Source organism: Dendrobates tinctorius, unplaced genomic scaffold, assembly GCF_039654945.1.
Source record: "Dendrobates tinctorius isolate UK_male_01 unplaced genomic scaffold, ASM3965494v1 ptg000018l, whole genome shotgun sequence".
Taxonomy (NCBI): domain Eukaryota; kingdom Metazoa; phylum Chordata; class Amphibia; order Anura; family Dendrobatidae; genus Dendrobates; species Dendrobates tinctorius.
Window position 1 is genome coordinate 12,413,341 of NW_027361686.1, and position 19,299 is coordinate 12,432,639.

At 44.6% G+C, this 19,299-nt stretch overlaps 1 protein-coding gene across 1 annotated transcript in view; it reads right to left on the reverse strand.

Annotated features, from left to right (window-relative positions):
* Positions 1 to 14,041: 14,041 nt before the first annotated feature.
* Positions 14,042 to 19,299, reverse strand: part of LOC141082546 (NXPE family member 1-like) — a 357,108-nt gene continuing 351,850 nt past the window's right edge. The window contains exon 5 of the mRNA XM_073566467.1: positions 14,042 to 14,580. Within this exon, the coding sequence (XP_073422568.1) occupies positions 14,042 to 14,580 (539 nt within the window). The remainder of the gene's footprint in view (positions 14,581 to 19,299) is intronic.

A 19,299-nucleotide genomic window follows, 5' to 3' on the forward strand; every position in this document is an offset into this window, starting at 1 on the left:
GCAGGCTACAGCTGTCTGTCATACAAGTAAAGACTAGGAACACCTAGAGAGAGGCATTCCAGGATAACTAAGTACTGGAGTGCCTCGCACCTAAAGGCGCATTGGAAGAGTCGTTCAGTAAGGTACATGTTGGCAGAGTGTGGAAGGGAGAATCCTATCCTGCCTGGAGGTTGGCTGGAGCCCTTACCTGGAGAACACAGTATGGAGGCAGGCAGTTGAGTGAACTGTAAACAGTGAGTAAAACTTTGGAACCGCATACTCTGGTGTCCTCCAGTTATTCCCGCACCACTACACCTGGGTACCAGCCTCCATACCATTCTGCGCCTCTCCTCATCCATTACACCTACACTGCCCTGAGACTACAGCTCAACCTGTGGGAAGCTACACCATCTTTGCTGCACCACACCATCAGTCCCAGTGGATCTGAATGCAGCGTTGGCTCAACATCTTACTTGCCAAACACCACGGGTGGCGTCACAAACTATTCTAATAAACTTTAACACCATTAACAAGACCGCCATTGATATTGGGCACCCAGGGCCACGGACTGGGTCACCACTGCTGTGACACATTCCCGCCTTGACACCGGCCCGGTACCGAGTACCCCGCTGCATGGGTGTGCGAGGGCGACCCACATGCATACCAGGATTGGGGGATGAGGGGTACCATGCATACCAGGATAGGGGGTGAGGGGACCATACATACCAGGATAGGGATGAAGGAGTACCTTGCATACCAGGATTGGGGGTGAGGGGACCATGCATACCAAGATAGGATAGGGGGTGAGAGGACCATGCATACCAGGATAGGGGGTGAGGGGACTATACTTACCGGGATTGGGGGATGAGGGGTACCATGCATACCAGGATTGGGGGATGAGGGGTACCATGCATACCAGGATAGGGGGTGAGGGGACCATACATGCCAGGATAGGGATGAAGGAGTACCATGCATACCAGGATTGGGGGATGAGGGGTACCATGCATATCAGGATAGGGAGTGAGAGGACCATGCATACCAGGATTGGGGGATGAGGAGTACCATGCATACCAGGATTGGGGGATGAGGGGTACCATGCATACCAGGATAGGGATGAGGGAGTACCATGCATACCAGGATTTGGGGATGAGGGGTGCCATGCATACCAGGATAGGGGGGTGAAAGGACCATGCATACCAGGATGGGGGGATGAGGGGTACCATGCATACCAGGATTGGGGGATGAGGGGTACCATGCATACCAGGATAGGGGGTGAGGGGACCGTACATACCAGGATAGGGATGAAGGAGTACCTTGCATACCAGGATTGGGGATAAGGGGTACCATGCATACCAGGATAGGGGATGAGGGGACCATGCATACCAAGATAGGATAGGGGGGTGAGAGGGCCATGCATACCAGGATAGGGGGTGAGGGGACCATGCCTACCGGGATTGGGGGATGAGGGGTACCATGCATACCAGGATTGGGGGATGAGGGGTACCATGCATACCAGGATAGGCGGTGAGGGGACCATACATGCCAGGATAGGGATGAAGGAGTACCATGCATACCAGGATTGGGGGATGAGGGGTACCATGCATACCAGGATAGGGATGAGGGAGTACCATGCATACCATGATTGGGGGATGAGGGGAACCATGCATACCAGGATTGAGGGATAAGGGGTACCATGCATACCAGGATAGGGGGTGAGGGGACCATGCATACCAGGATAGGGGTGAGGGGACCATACATACCAGGATAGGGGGTGAGGGGGCCATGCATTCCAGGATAGGGGGTGAGGGGACCATGCATACCAAAATAGGATAGGTGGGTGAGAGGACCAAGCATACCAGGATAGGGGGTGAGGGGACCATGCATACCGGGATTGGGGGATGAGGGGTACCATGCATACCAGGATTGGGGGATGAGGGGTACCATGCATTCCAGGATAGGGGGTGAAGGGACCATACATGCCAGGATAGGGATGAAGGAGTACCATGCATACCAGGATTGGGGGATGAGGGGTACCATGCATACCAGGATTGGGGGATGAGGGGTACATGCATACTATTATAGGGATGAGGGAGTACCATGCATACCAGGATTGGGGGATGAGGGGTACCATGCATACCAGGATAGGGGGTGAGGGGACCATGCATACCAGGATAGGGATGAGGGAGTACCATGCATACCAGGATTGGGGGATAAGGGGTACCATGCATACCAGGATAGGGGTGAGGGGACCATACATACCAGGATAGGGGGTGAGGGAGCCTTGCATACCAGGATAGAGGGTGAGGGAACCATGCATACCAGGATAGGGGGTGAGGGGACCAGGCAAACCAGGATAAGGATGAGGGAGTACCATGCATACTAGGATTGGGGGATAAGGGGTACCATGCATACCAGGATAGGGGGTGAGGGGACCATGCATACCAGGATAGGGGGTGAGGGGACCATACATACCAGGATAGGGGTTGAGGGAGCAATGCATACCAGGATAGGAGGTGAGGGGACCATGCATACCAGTATAGGGATGAGGGAGTACCATGCATACCAGGATTGGGGGGTGAGGGAACCATGCATACCAGGATGAAGAATGGGGTGCCATGCATACCAGGATTGGGGGGATGAGGGTGCCATGCATACCAGGATAGAAGGGGTGGCAGCACATAGCAGGATGGGAGACCATATACCAATAAAAATGCTCACCACCCGGGCTTAGAACGGGTTCATAGCTAGTATATATATATTCATTCTCAACTTTGTGGGGATTATTTTTTTAATAAAAAGTTATATACCGTAATTGGGTTTTCATGCTTGCCACCCTGGATTTGCAATATGAGATGATAGAACCCTCACCCTGGCTACAGGACCAAGTCACAGGGTGTGTGTGTATATATACTGTAAATGTAGAGAGACATTTGAAATATAAGGCCGCCAGACATTCGAGGCATTTACCGATCTTCAATATAGCAGCAAAAAAATGAAGGGAGCACACCATTTAGACAAAATGAAAAAAAGAGTTTGGTTCTCCTGGGAAAAAGTTCTCAGTGGAACTGAAACATGGCTGAGCCCCAATGGTCTATTAAAGCACTATTTTTTAATTTTGTTAATGTTGCTCTGCCTTCATTTTTTTGCTGCTATAGATTTTTACATTTACCTGTGTATATATTATATATACATTATATATGTATATGAAGAGGGAAAGTCACATATTCTTATCTGTGCTGTCCTGCAGCCGAGGTGACGTTTATCAGGGCAGTGCATGATACTGACTACTCATGTCAGTGGCTCTGAGGCACCAGGAGATTTAAGGCAGCTGATTTGCACTGACAGAGACACCTTCTGAGCTGTATAAAAGTTCAAGTAGCCACGACAAATCTACTGTGCCTCAGATACAAGACCACAAACAATAAACCATCCAGGAGTTGTAAGGAGGCGAGCAGAGTTCTGCGCCTCATCACTGCACAGACACCTCAGGTGCATAGCAGCCCAAGTTCTTAAAGCATCTTGTCTTGCTCTGAAGGCTGTGTGGTGATGTCTCTCCTGGAGACACACAGGGAGCAGTGTGGGAGTGTCTATAGTTTGCTGGAAGAAGCTTAAAGATATAGTGTCCCTGCACTATACAGTGAAGCTTAACTACATCGGTGAGCTGTGCACACTGACATGGTTAACACTGGCAGAAGCTCTGGGTGTGGGTGGGCCCCCTCAGAGCAAGGGGCCCAGGGTAACCACCCCCTCTGCCCCCCTGCTAGCTACGCTACTGCCTAGATGTCCTGAAATCCCTCCTGCAGCAAGCTGCCCAAACAGAGAAGGAACACTGGGGGAGACTGGGAGCTGAGCTGAACTCAAATGGAATATGGGAGAATAAGGATAAATTGTTCCTACCAAAGTCCCTGTTCCCAATCATGGCGCAAGCAACACATGGCTCCACTCATGCCTCAAAAAGTCACATGTGTGCCATGGTAGATTCCTTCTGGATCGCTCCTGGTTTCAGTTATGCAGCCGGGAAACTCGTACAATCATGCCTCATCTGTGCACAGCATAACCAAGGTAAAACAGTAATAGTCCCTAAGAAAACAACACCTAGGCCTCTCTACCCGTTTCAGAGACTGCAGATTGACAACATACAGCTACCAAGGTAGGAGTGTATGAAAATGGCCTAGTATGTGTACATCTCTTCTCTGGTTGGCCAGAAGCCTATCCGGTAAAATGTGAAAATGCTAAAACGACTGCAGACAAACTGATGAAAGAATTGATCTGCAGGTATGGTGTCCCAGAAACCATAGAAAGTGATAGGGGTACACACTTCATGCAAGAAATAATGAGGGAAGTAATGCAGGCCCTTGGTGTACAGCAAGCATTTCATACACCATATAGGCCACAATGTAGTGGGAAAGTGGAAAGACTAAATGGGACACTTAAACTGAAAATTCAAAAGACCATGGCAGACACAGGAAAGAGCTGGGTAGAGTCCTTGCCTCTTGTACTCTTTTCAGTCAGACACACTCCAAATATAAAGAAATGTTTATCTCCTTTTGAAGTCCTGTTTGGTAGTGCACCAAAGACTGGTCTTTACTTCCCACAGGTGCTACAAATGCAACACGGTTCTATGACAGCCTACGTCCAGGCCTTGCAGAAAAGACAATGTGGTGCATAAACATGTGTTCTCATCCATTCCAGATCCTAATGAAAATGCAGATATGCATCAGCTGAATCCAGGTGATTGGGTGGTTATACGCAGACACATGAGAAGTAGCCTGGACCCACGATTTGATGGCCCTTTCCAAGTCCAGCTGACCACATCCACCTCAGTAAAACTTGAGGAAAACCCACCTGGATCCACGCCAGTCACTGCAAGAAGGTCCTTTCAACAGCAGAAAGGCTGTTCTCCTAATCACCTTGCTGGCAGTGAAAGGATTACTGCACTCTACAGACACAGGATTAACTCTTAAATGCTGACTGGGACAACAAACTTATTCGACATCATGCTCTTCTTATAAAGGACATGGAAGGACAGAAATCGAAAGACTGTTGAATCTGTACACACAGCCCAGAATCTGCAAGGACTCTGCCATACTTAGCCTTACCTCTGGAGCCATGGGAGGTATTAACCCCACACTGCATACACAATGAGACTTGGACTCAATCTAGGTTTTGGGGAAAATATGTGCCCCGTGATATATCTGCCTCATTGGCTATAATCAGATGGGCCGCTAATCCCTGGTATCAGTTTAATATAACGCGGCCTAAGGTACAAATGTGGTGGCGGGAATACGATTCAGACGTCGGAAATATGGTCGCCAGGAGGAGGGCTGAAATCCCTCACTCAGACCCCATTCCCAATAATGGACTGTGGTTCAGTCTTCAACACACTGGAGCAGACACCTGTGGTGAGGACAATAATTGCTTCCGTATATACACTAATGATCAAACACAGGTTAATGATATGGTGTACCAAGATGGTGTTGAAGGCTGTAAAGCATCTACGGGTAAAATAATAGGGAAAGAAAGGGGTAAATGTACATTTGGTATAAACTGAAAACAAATGAATAATACTTGGTGTGCCCATAAACCTATGTCAGGACTTTTGAGTTTATACCAATGTATACAGACCCCTGGTCACGTTTGTGTTCTCCCAGAAGGCGTATTCTTGGTTTGCGAACATCGTGAATACAGGAGGGTGAGCCCAGACGTAAGAGGGGTAGGCCGCATCTAGTAGAGATGGGGATAACAAATAAAATATTTAGTAGTATGCTAATATACCCCTTCATAACACAAATGTGGGATAAATTAGTGGAAGCTACCGACTACCTGGATGATCATATTTTCCAGATTCTTGAAGTTCTTAATGAAACTAATACAATACAGAGATAATTAATCATAGTTACTAACCAACATACTATAGTACTAGATTACCTGACAGCAAATGAAGGAGGAATGTGTCAAATAATTGGTCCCACCTGTTGTAATTATATCGACCCTGCTGGCAATCTCCAGGTCAGGGCCAGTATAGACAAAATAGCTGAACTTAGAGACCAATGGTTAAAACAACACAGTGCAAACAGAGACTGCTGGTGGGGTAACACATTCTCTTTTTTTTTTTTTTTAAATCCAGCAAATTGGTTTAATGGCCTAGCAGGAAGGTTTTATGGCATTTTAAAGACTTGTATGTAAATTTTGTTGTTTTGCTTATTGTTTTATGTAGCCGTAAAAGCGCTAATATATGTATTACTTAAGCTACTGAATAATGTATGTGTGAAAAAAGAATCTAAGGCTGAGCCTTCTGTAGTGTATCATAGACCCCAGATAGCCATTGCTGATGGGGAAAGTTAGTGTCCACACTGAGGGTGGATGGGCGAAGCAGGTAGGAAGCCCCCTTATGGGTACTAGACCCATGAGACAGTAGCTCCTTTGTGGACATCAGCTGACCCTGTGGCAAAGGTTATACCATTTACTAAAGGGGGAAATTGATATAGAAGGGTTAATGGGTTGCCTTTAAATGCCTTTAACTGCCTTTAATTCTTCCATTGCCTTTTGCCTTTCATTGCTAAAATGTATTCTTATGACACAGCAGTTTTGCCTGTCTCCTCTTCAAGGAAAATATGCTCATATGTTCTCAATAGTCTGTTCATAATATCACATATGTTTTCAATAGTCAGTCACAACGTGTTCTGGGTACATAGTAAACAAGGTATGACCCTGGGTAGACGGTGGGGTCCACATGAGCTCCATAGAAATACATATTGTTGCAAACGGTATAAAAGATTGCCTTGTGTTTCATTACGTCAGATAAAGTGACTTGCTCACAATCAGTGTGCAGTTTTCATTTTCTCCAAGCGCTTGTAAATTAAGGGCATAAACTCCTAATTTGGCCTCACTGGTGATCTGGCATATCTGACTCTGGGTCAGAGCGAAAACAGCTATAACAGTTTTGGCGCCCGAACAGGGGACCGTGGAAACCAGCCTATTCAGAATCCGTATGTGGGAGCTTTCTGGGAGATTGGACATGCAAAATCCAGCTGCAGCAAGTTGAGAAAATTTATTCTTACATTGTTTTGCATTTGCAATCTCTCTCTGGATCTCTACATATCTCTGGGTAAGGCTGTACAACACGGTTCAAAAGAACCTACATCACCAGTGAGCAGTGAGTATGTCCGTATGAGAGTTGAATAACAGAGTAATAAGATAATAATCAGATTATCCTTCTCAATCGCAGCTTTTTTCACAGCTCCACATGGTAAGCACACCTGCTTTATTCTATAACACCGCTACAGTGCCTTGCAAAAGTATTCGGCCCCCTGGAACTTTTCAACCTTTTCCCACATATCATGCTTCAAACATAAAGATACCAAATGTAAATTTTTGGTGAAGAATCAACAACAAGTGGAACACAATTGTGAAGTTGAACGAAATTTATTGGTTATTTTAAATTTTTGTGGAAATGCAAAAAAGAAAAGTGGGGCGTGCAATATTCTTCGGCCCCTTTACTTTCAGTGCAACAAACTCACTCCAGAAGTTCATTCTGGATCTCTGAATGATCCAATGTTGTCCTAAATGACCAAAGATGATAAATACAATCCACCTGTGTGTAATCAAGTCTCCGTATAAATGCACCTGCTCTGTGATAGTCTCAGGGTTCTGTTTGACGAACAGAGAGCATCATGAAGACCAAGGAACACAACAGGCAGGTCCATGATACTGTTGAGAAGTTTAAAGCTGGATTTGGATACAAAATGATTTTCAAAACTTTAAACATCCCAAGGAGCACTGTGCAAGAGATCATATTGAAATGGAAGAAGTATCATACCACTGCAAATCTACCAAGACCTGGACGTCCCTCAAAACTTTCATCGCAAACAAGGAGAAGTCTGATAAGAGATGCAGCCAAGAGGCCCATGGTCACTCTGGATGAACTGCAGAGATCTATAGCTGAGGTGGGACAGTCTGTCCATAGGACAACAATCAGTCGTACACAGCATAAATCTGGCCTTTATGGAAGAGTGACAAGAAGAAGGTCATTTCTCAAAGATATCCATAAAAAGTGTTGTTTAAAGTTTGCAACAAGCCACCTGGGAGACACACCAAACATGTGGAAGAAGGCAGAGTCAGATGAAACCAAAATCAAACTTTTTGGCAACAATGCCAAATGGTATGTTTGACGTAAAGGCAACACAGCTCATCACCCTGAACACACAATCCCCACTGTCAAACATAGTGGTGGCAGCATCATGGTTTGGGCCTGCTTTTCTTCAGCAGGGACAGGGAAGATGGTTAAAATTGATGGGAAGATGGATGGAGCCAAATACAGAACCATTCTTGAAGAAAACCTGTTTGGAGTCTGCAAAAGACCTGAGACTGGGACAGAGATTTGTCTTCCAACAAGACAATGATCCCAAATATAAAGCAAAATCTACAATGGAATGGTGGACAAATAAACGTATCCAGGTGTTAGAAGGGCCAAGTCAAAGTCCAGACCTGAATCCAATCGAGAATCTGTGGAAAAAGCTGAAAACTGCTGTTCACAAATAATCTCCATCAAACCTCACTGAGCTCGAGCTGTTTACCAAGGAAGAATGGGCAAGAATTTCAGTCTCTCGATGTACAAAACTGATAGAGAAATACCCCAAGTGACTTGCAGCTGTAATCGCAGCAAAAGGTGGTGCAACAAAGTATTAAGTTAAAGGGGCTGAATAATATTGCACGCCCCACTTTTCAGTTTTTGAATTTCCACAAAAATTTAAAATAACCAATAAATTTCGTTCAACTTCACAACTGTGTCCCACTTGTTGATTCATCACCAAAAATTTACATTTGGTATCTTTATGTTTGAAGCATGATATGCGGGAAAAGGTTGAAAAGTTCCAGGGGTCGAATACTTTCACAAGGCACTGTATGCGGTCCTCTGACTTTTTGTCTCACACTGGACCTATCTGTCTGTTGTTTCTTAATAGAGCAGCTTAATTATATTTGTCCACACTACTATGACGTACTGGGTCTGTCTTGAACTTTAACAGGATTGTTTCAGTGGTAAGGCATATGCCACTTCATATATTATTTTTGCTTTATTATGCATTTTTATTTTTTATATTTTTTTGTCTTTATCTTTCAATTTTTTTTACTTTTCATTTTTTCCCCCTCTTCTTTTGAAATACCTCAACAAGTAATTGAATCTGAGCATCTCCATACCTCCTCTTTTTCTTTTATCTCCTTTTTTTCCCCAGTTTTTTTTCCTTTTATCCTGATCTCTGGTGTCAATTCAATGGTTATTATGATCTCCTTCCTTTTTTTTGAGATAAACTAAATGACAATATAATAGCTGTGTATGAGTATCTCTTCAACAACCCATGTATTGGTTGTTCCATTCTCATTTATATCCCTCCATATCGATTTGTATGACATCTTTTTGCTGTTCCATTAGGGATGTTATTAGACATCTTTAATTCATCTATACAATTATGATATTATGTACAATTATGATATTTTTGTATTTGCTATTGTTGTAATTGCTATATAATCTGATGTACATAAGATTCATTCATATATAACCTGTCATTCTATGCAGCTCTGGTCGGTTTTGACTATACTGGTTTAATATAGATCAATTTTGAAACCAGTTGTGTATTATGTCATATGTTATATTTTCAATGGATGTTTAGAATTTTTTTTTTTTTATTTTTTCTTTCCGTTGTATTACATTCAGTCTGAAGAAGGTCCATAATAGTGACCGAAACGTTACACACATATTGAATGTACACCATGTGGATTACTAAGCTGTGAATAAAAAGAATCTTCTATTTTTCTGCATTGAAGGTTTTGCCATGCCTGGCAGCCAGCGTTCTCTCAGAACTTGGCTTCAGTGCTGATGGTGGTGTCCTGACAGATAAACACATTCAGCTATCCGCTCAAAGTGTAGAATGTCTAACTTCATTAAATTGAACAAGTCATGGATTTTCAGTGACTTTTGCACCCGAGTTGCAGATGGAACAGACTAGGCAATGGTGTCATTTTTAGTGTCATCTATTGATCTTGCGTTATTGCAGTTTGTGCCATCCTTGTGGTGTCTTCTGTGCTTGCTGCTGATGTTACAAACATTTTTTTTTAAATTTGGAGACTCCAAGTTGGGTTTCCATCAGGTGGGTTGTGTAAGTAGGGGTCCCAGACAGCAAGGCGTGCACTTACTTTCAGTCAACTACCTGTGTTACTTTTCCTACATTTTTCAACCAATATTACTGTATGAAACTGATGTTTGTGCCATCTGGGTGTGGGTGGAATATAAAAAAAATTGAAGGTGTTGCATGAGGTCTCCTAGCTAAGAAGGCTTACACCGCTCCATGAACTACCAGGTCCTCATTGAGACTTCAATTCTTTGCTGTAAATGCTGGGCCAGACTCTGATACCTCATGCACAGCCCATGGCTGAATGCTGCTGCACCATTTGCAAATTTCTACTGTGGGTCAATTGATGCCACTTTTCATGGTGTCTGCTGTTGTGAGTTCATTTTCCCCTTCGTCACTGAGGTCTGGTGAACTCCCTATTCTGGTAAAGGAAGGTAATGAGCCTGATTATCAGGCACCTGAGCCTAATGAGGATGACTGGCTGAGTGGAGTCACTTACTGGATATAAGGCTGCCGACACCCTTCTGCCCTGCGGGTGATTTCTCTGTGGACTTCTAGGACACCAGTCTGATTCCTGCTTCCCTAAAGCTAAGTTTTCTGCTTTGCCTGTTTGCATTTGTGTTTTGTTTTTGTTTTCCTTGCTTTTCTGGATTCTGCCATTCCCTGCTGGGATGAGCTGAATCTCCTTTTGCCGGTTGCTTTGTCTTCAGAATATTCCTGAGTACTGACATAGCTTTTTTGAAGCCTAGCGTCTTCAGGGCCTTTTTCACTGTCAGTCTGTTGGCTCTTATTTTCATAGGGTTTTTCACGGATTGCAGACAGCAGCCTTCCTGTCCTTTCCTATCTAGGTAGTTTGGGCCCCGTCTTTGCTCAGTCCATCTTTCTGTCTGTGTTAGTGTTTTCATCTTGCTTCACCGTCATTATATGTTGGGGGCTGCCTATTGCTTTGGGGTCTGCTCTGGGGCAGTTTAGATTTCCCCTTTCTTTCTTTAGGCCTATTTAATTATCCGGCTGTGATTGAGGGGTCTAGGGCATCATAGGAACCCCCCATGGCTACTGTTAGTTGTTGTGATAGGATCAGGGGTCTGCAATCCGATAGCTGCCAACCTCTCTGGTTTTCTGGACTTAGCTAGCATTTGTGTTTTTGCCTCCTACGGTGACTCAATCATAACAGTCTGCCCCTAATTTTATCTGTGTGGGAAACTTTTAGTCACCCTTTGTTAGGCGTCAGGTTCCTGTCATTGCATAGCAGGAATCTCGAGTCTCGCCTTCGACGGTCTCCCATTCCTCTCCGGATGCAGACGAGGCTTCTCAGCAGACTCGTCGATCCCGGCGCTCTGCTCAGACCAGCACTGTGGGTTGGTTGCTGCTGCCACCTCTGGTCCAGCTATAGCAACGCATGCTGGTCAGCAGTGAGCTACTCCAGGGACTAAGTCCTCCTTTGGTCCACTGAGCATGCCCTTGGGACGATCTCTCATTGGAGATCGGAGGTCACATGCTCAGGTCCTTCTCCAGCTCAGATTGGAACATCAGGAAGGTCCCGGAAGGACGCTGCTCTAAAAGGTTTGCATGGCCACTCGGCCATGCGCTAGTATAGAAAGCTGTTATAACTTGTGTGTGTGATGATGGATGCATGGATCTGGTGAATGACTTATTATGAAACCCCTTCCCTTTGATACACATGTTGTAGGGTTAACTTAGTTTAAGTCAGCGCCTTGTAGTGGCTAAGCCTTTTGCCACAGTGCTTCCTAGTCACAGCACATCTCTCAGCGCCATATTGTGCAATCCAGCCCAAGGCACCTAGTGGCTGCATCCACCAGCGCGGCACCGTGCACAGGTCTAGCACTGTCCTCCTTAGTCTGGGTGGTTAGTGGCTTCCACCAGAGTGGTGCAGTGCACACTAGTGCGGTACTTCTTTGTTTCTCTCTTGCTGTCTCCGCTGCAGGGGCGCCGAGCGCGAATGGACTAGAGGGACTCTAACCCTGTGTCCATGGGGTGGAGTCTTGTGTCTGTATACTAGCGCTCATCTGGCTGAACCCTGTGAGTTTAACAGGTTTCGGCATATACATTGTGTGGCACCGTGATTCTGTGTATCAACAGAACTTGCTCCTGTACACACCGGGTGACGCTAACCAGCGTGTGTTCATTTATTATTTGCCGTATAGTCTCCGTCATTACTGAGCAGCAGGTTTCCATCTCTACACGGTGGACCCCGGGGTGCGAACTCACCTTTTACCACCTTTGGTGTGATCTGCCAGCCCAGAACACCGTTAAGGTGTTGTTTATACGTTGGGTTTTGCCTCCCATTGAATTTAATGGGATTTCAGTATGTTTGCCAAACCGTTCGGTGAACAGTGGTCCGTTCGTCAATTCCAAACCAAACCTTGAAAGGTTCCCTCATCTCTAATAGAGAGCATTGAGCACTCCTGGAAGATTCACACCTCTGTCCAAAATTTAATCCGACGTATGGGGTACCGTCTGTCGAAGATGTTTTGGGTCCCGAGAAACAGAATTCATGAAGATCGCATTATCACTGAAATCCATTAGAGGCATGAGGAATAAGGAGAATAAGCAGCGTGGTGAGAGTTTGCAGATCTCTCTTAGACATGGGAGTACTGTTAGGAATACCTGCAATGGATGCAATTGTCCTCCGGTTTCCAGACTGTTCTGCCAGACTGTCCAAGCTGGGGGAGGAGCTTGCACGCACTTGGGTGGTGTGAATACACATGGTGATGCCTCATGTGTGTAAGTGGTGTGCAATGTGGGAACACGGGATGCCATATTTCTCATTGACTTTGCATGTGACACTGTATCTGCTGATTGCCAGGCAACGCAGGGTGCTGCTTTTCCTTGTGTTAGCCAATGATGGGAATTTGTGCAAACTGCTGCTCAGATGAGCAACGAGTGGCTCCCTGGACATGACTGGGAGGAATGAATCACCTGTTTGCTATCCTTGGATTTGGGCTGGCTGTGTAAAGCCTGCTACTAATCCAGTGTAGTGTTGTTTATTCAGTTCCTTTTGCTTAGTGATATGGTGAGTGCTTCCTAGTTGAGCTCTAGTTGCTTCTCATTAGTTACTAATGGTCATTATTAGTTCTTCTTTATTAGTTCTTGTCCCGGGTTTCCCTTTGTTTTTCATTTGGGTTTTTTGCTAGCTTTGGATTTACTCTTGTACCTGACTCCACATTGTCCGCATCACCAGATGCCAGCTATCCAGTGACAGCAGTATATTTAGTGATATCATGTAAAGATAACACTAAATTGTGCGTCCCATAAGGATTCTATTCTGGACCTCTCCCATGGAACTTACCTAGTACACTTGCCCTTTCTGATATTGAAAAAATATCTTTGGAGTGTTTCAGGGAAGAGACATAGGGAGTGGCGTTCTATTGGAGTTTCTGACTGTTTATAGATATGGATTATTATAACAGTGATTTATTGTCTACATTTGAGATTGTGTATATGTGTATTTAATATTGTTGTGCACTGAGGGTGTCCTTTTAGGTGTTTTTATTGTTCATTATTAAACTTATATTTTCAGGGTTATATGTACACACAATGGTCTTCAAGGTGAAAACAGGCTTGGGACTAAAGGCGTTAAAGGAAACAATTACCGTATGTTTACACTGAACATACTATATATCCCAGTCAAAAAATGTTTATAGCCATTGCTAAGCTTTCAAATAATTTTTATTAACTTATGTTTGGCATGTTGGTAGAAAATATTAATTTATTAAAGAGTTCTACATTAAAGAAATTCCCACTGCATGTGTCAAATAAGCTGAAAAATAGTAAATATTGGCTATGATAATCATTTCTTGAATTACAGTATTTAGTATAGAGAATAGGTTATGTAGATTATGAGTTAATAACTAATTTATAGTTCTCTGTAAATTGTATACAATGCATAACATTTTTCACATATATTTTTTAAATTAGCTACATATATATGTCATAAGCATGTTCACCTCATTTCTTATAAAGGGCTCTTGTGGATGTATCTCATTTGTATTAAATGCTGTAGTCATGTCCCAGCCATTAACAAACCCAACATTGAGATCTTTGAAGATTATTTCCATTACGAAGTAGTGAACATATGCATGGAAGTCAGACATTCCTTCATACTCAGTTTCCATCTCACTTGTGTTCTCAGTCTTAATGATAACTTTTGTTTCTGGGCTTCTATGGAAGAGACGTTCTATAGCACGACGAATGTTGAGGAGTCTTCGGATGTAGAGATGAACAGGGAATAATCTGAAATGTACTCCAATGTTTAGTGCAATCACAGTATGCTCGTTGCCTCCAATAAGGTCGATTTCACGTGGGATAGAGCGCTCTTCTCTGAGAGATACAGATCCCAAGAACACAAATGGCCTTCCATGTCTTTTCCAAATAACTTGTATATTTCGTTCTATGTCCACACCTAAATGCTTCTTTGCCCACCCTTTTTCATAGACGTTCATAAGAGAAAGTGCTGTAAAAAAAACCATCCTTATTACTAAATAAAATATAAACACGTTAATAAAAATATATTTCTTTGCAGTTTGCTGTCATGAAAACTGCTAAATAGTGATGAGCAAACATGCTCAGTGATACACGAATATCACTCGAGTATCTAGGATAAGCTGCATTTCCAAATGAAGAAAGCATGATGTGTCTTTTATCACGACTTTTGTATATGGGACGGACCCCGACTCCATCTTAAAACAACCATAACTACAGTAAGCATAGACACTGGAATAAATACACAAAACACATTATTTTGGTTGTCAAACTGGCCACAGCTTTATTTAAATCACAGGATTAAAACAATCACAGTAGGAGTCAGGTGAAGTGCTAGTACATTGGGATTCACAAGTACTGTGATATCCCCAGCTGTCTGACATACAGCACCAGGACAGACAGCCAAAAAGGGGCAGCACGCACGCAATTCAAGCAGGGCCAGTAAACTTTCAGGGCACCAATGACCCTATTATCCTCACTCCTGTGCTTAACCACTGTGCCCGCCCCTAATTATCGCTACCATTACAATGTCCTTGAGGCTGGCCACCAAAGCCGAGCCTGATCACCACCATGAGGATTTACATCCTCTATTAGTTAAAATGACTCCAACTTAACTTGTCTGCAACTTCCACCTGACTCCTAAACCACAAAGCTGTGATGGGTTATAAATTCCAAGTCACATTTGACAAATAGGGTCATGGGATGCATTAGAAGAGGTCTGGGGACACGAGATGAAAACATAATTCTCCCTCTGTACAAATCACTCGTCAGACCACACTTGGAGTATTGTGTGCAATTATGGACGCCGGTGCTCAAGAAAGACATTACTGAACTTGAAAGGGTTCAAAGGCGGGCTACTAAAATGATAAATGGAGTTGGTTCACTACAATACCCAGAAAGGTTATCAAAATTAGGTCTATTTACTCTAGAAAAGAGAAGACTTAGGGGAGACTTAATATATATGTACAAGTATATCAGAGGGCAATACAGAGATCTCTCCAATGAACTGTTTGTACCAAGGACTGTGACAAGAGCAAGGGGGCATTCTCTTCGTTTGGAGGAAAGACAATTTCTGCACCAGCATAGAAGAGGGTTCTTCACGGTAAGAGCAGTGAGACTCTGAATTCTCTTCCTGAGGAAGTGGTGATGGCCAACTCACTGAATGAATTTAAGAAAGGAATGGATGCTTTTATGGCGCCCCTGAGGCTCAGTCGCCACAGAGGTACTGCACCTTCTCCTAAGGTGTGGTGCCCCACCATTCAGGTAAGTTGGGGGCTCCTGACAACACTCCAACACTCACACCCCACACAATAGAGTAGTTCAGCACAACCACATTGCGGCTCCTTGCTTAGAGAGAAGCAGAGCACCTTTGGTGGTTCCCTGCTTGGAACACTAGATGTGCTGGGAGGTGGGTGGAGTTCAGAATATATATATGAGTGGGATGGTTTTGGATGACAGGTCAGTCTGACAGGAGGTCAGTGAGGAAGGAAGCCACTCGGGAGGAGTGGGGATCCCTGGAAGAAGGGATGGAGGAAGGAGTGCTGCAGCTGCATCAGTGACCTGAGCCAACTGGCACGAGAAAGGAAAGGAAAGAAAGAGAAGGACGTTGACCTGAAGCCTGAGCTTCCATAGAAGGGAAAGGACAAGTACGGAACGTAGGAGTAAAAGGGAACACAGAGGACGTGGGTTAGAGGAAGAACCCTGCCTAGAAGTTCTAATCGCAAGGCTGGGGCCCGGTCCCCGAGGTTGTACGAACGCTAATGGTTCTGCAGCAGACACCGGTGGAGTAGTGGGCTGTAAATGCACTACTCCCATCTAAGACTTGAGGGCACAACAGCAATATGGATAGAGAGCCGGGACTTAGGAGTAGAGAGTCCCCGAAGCAGGCTACAGCTGTCTGCCATGCAAGTAGAGTTCTTGGGAACATCTGTCAGGAGGAACTCCAGAGAGTACCATGGTACTGGAGATCTTCACACTTAAGGGTGCTAAAGAGGAGAAGTTCAGGAATGGCACATAAGTTGGCGGAGTGTGGAAGGGAGCTTTTCATCTTGCCTGTGTCAAAGACACCGCACTGAACTTGCTCACTGAGCCAGTGCGCGTGCCCCGAGTAAGCGAAAGCGTGCTCAAAGCTACCTGTGGAGCGGGCAGCAACCAAATAGATGCGTACTTCAGAGCTGCAGGGCCTGAAGCACGTGACTGCTAGAGGCGTGGCTTAAACTCCACAGAGCTAGGAGCCGCAAGACAATTCCTAGCAGAGTAACTGTGAGACAAAGTTACCAAGGGGCATAGACAGAGAGAATAGTCAGGACGTAGCCAATGAGTCATACACAGATATCTGCAAGGTACAAGAGGGGCGAGCAGAGAGTAATCAGGTCACAGGCAATGGGTCATACACAGATAATAACGCAGTACAAAATCAACAGTCAAACTCACAACGGGAAACACAATCGGGTCAGAACCATATAAACAAGCTATAGCAATAAACAGGCCCACAGGGGTCAGCACACTAGACCAAAGGCAAAAGTATAACTGGCAGGGATTGAAGCTACCCAGAGGTTTATGAAGCTCTCCCAGAACTAGAAAGAGGCCACAATTATTAACCCCAAGTGTGCAGGTCAAAACCTGCACAGAGCTCCAGACATTAACCCCCAGTGTGCAGCTCAAAAACCTACATTGGGATTAGAGTTGAGCGACTTTTGGTTTTTTAGGGTCGCGTTTCGTTTCGTGAAACCCGACTTTTCCAAAAGTCGGGTCGAGCAAGATCGTCCGATTATAGGGAAAAGTCGGGGTCGTCCCGAAACACGAAACCCAATGTAAGTCAATGGGGAATAAAAGTCGGCAGTGAAAGGAGGACAGGAAACACACCAACAGTGCCCATTTGAATGCCAAAAGCATCAATTCTTCTTACTTAAGCTTGTCAACCTTAATTAACTTCATAATATAAGTTACGCACTGAAAAATGGGTGTTATTTGGCTAAAGTTGTGGGGGGGGAGGGCTGGCTGCAGGTTTTCATGTGCCCTGGGCGAAAGAGCGCCCCTTTAACACATACCACAACTCATCATGCTCCGATACGGCAGATAAATAGCGGTATAGTACAATGAAAAATACCTCACTTTTTACATCTCATGACGAGGCCCATCTATTTCTCCATACAGAATCATTGGTCCCATATAATGTTTGAAACAGTATATGATGAGCTCCACATAATGCTACAGTATATGTTGGTCCCCATGGATGAAGCTCCACTGTCTTATGGGCCCAAATAATGCTCCAAACATAATGGGCCCCATTTCTAATGCTCTAGTGTATAATGGGCCCTGTAAATGCTGCTCCAGTGTCTGATGTCCACCTTTGAATGTTCCAGTGTATGGTGGGCCCCATCTATCATTCTCCAGAGTATAGTGCTCCCCAAAAATTGCTGTCCCAACATTGAAAACAATCAAATAAGTCTCCTCGCTAGGGAATCCCTGTACTTGTCTGGACAGGTGCTGTAGCTTGCTTAACAGCTCGCCAGCCGTTCTCACGCCCAGTATGAATTGCACGTCATTGCACAAAGGTTAGAAAGGGTACCGTATCCCTGGATAACATGTATGGATAGCGTACACATTCAAAATATATGTCTATACAGCATGAGGCAGGCTCAGACGGTGTTAGGCCCAGTATGGATTGCACGTCATTGCACAAAGGTTAGAAAGGGTACCGTATCCCTGGATAACATGTATGGATAGCGTACACATTCAAAATATATGTCTATACAGCATGAGGCAGGCTCAGACGGTGTTAGGCCCAGTATGGATTGCACGTGATTGCACAAAGGTTAGAAAGGGTACCGTATCCCCGGATAACATGTATGGATAGCGTACACATTCAAAATATATGTCTATACAGCATGAGGCAGGCTCAGACGGTGTTAGGCCCAGTATGGATTGCACGTCATTGCACAAAGGTTAGAAAGGGTACCGTATCCCTGGATAACATGTATGGATAGCATACACATTCAAAATATATGTCTATACAGCATGAGGCAGGCTCAGACGGTGTTAGGCCCAGTATGGATTGCACGTGATTGCACAAAGGTTAGAAAGGGTACCGTATCCCCGGATAACATGTATGGATAGCGTACACATTCAAAATATATGTCTATACAACATGAGGCAGGCTCAGACGGTGTTAGGCCCAGTATGGATTGCGCGTCATTGCACAAAGGTTAGAAAGGGTACCGTATCCCTGGATAACATGTATGGATAGCGTACACATTCAAAATATATGTCTATACAGCATGAGGCAGGCTCAGACAGTGTTAGGCCCAGTATGGATTGCACGTCATTGCACAAAGGTTAGAAAGGGTACCGTATCCCTGGATAACATGTATGGATAGCGTACACATTCAAAATATATGTCTATACAGCATGAGGCAGGCTCAGACGGTGTTAGGCCCAGTATGGATTGCACGTCATTGCACAAAGGTTAGAAAGGGTACCGTATCCCCGGATAACATGTATGGATAGCGTACACATTCAAAATATATGTCTATACAGCATGAGGCAGGCTCAGACGGTGTTAGGCCCAGTATGGATTGCACGTGATTGCACAAAGGTTAGAAAGGGTATCGTATCCCCGGATAACATGTATGGATAGCGTACACATTCAAAATATATGTCTATACAGCATGAGGCAGGCTCAGACGGT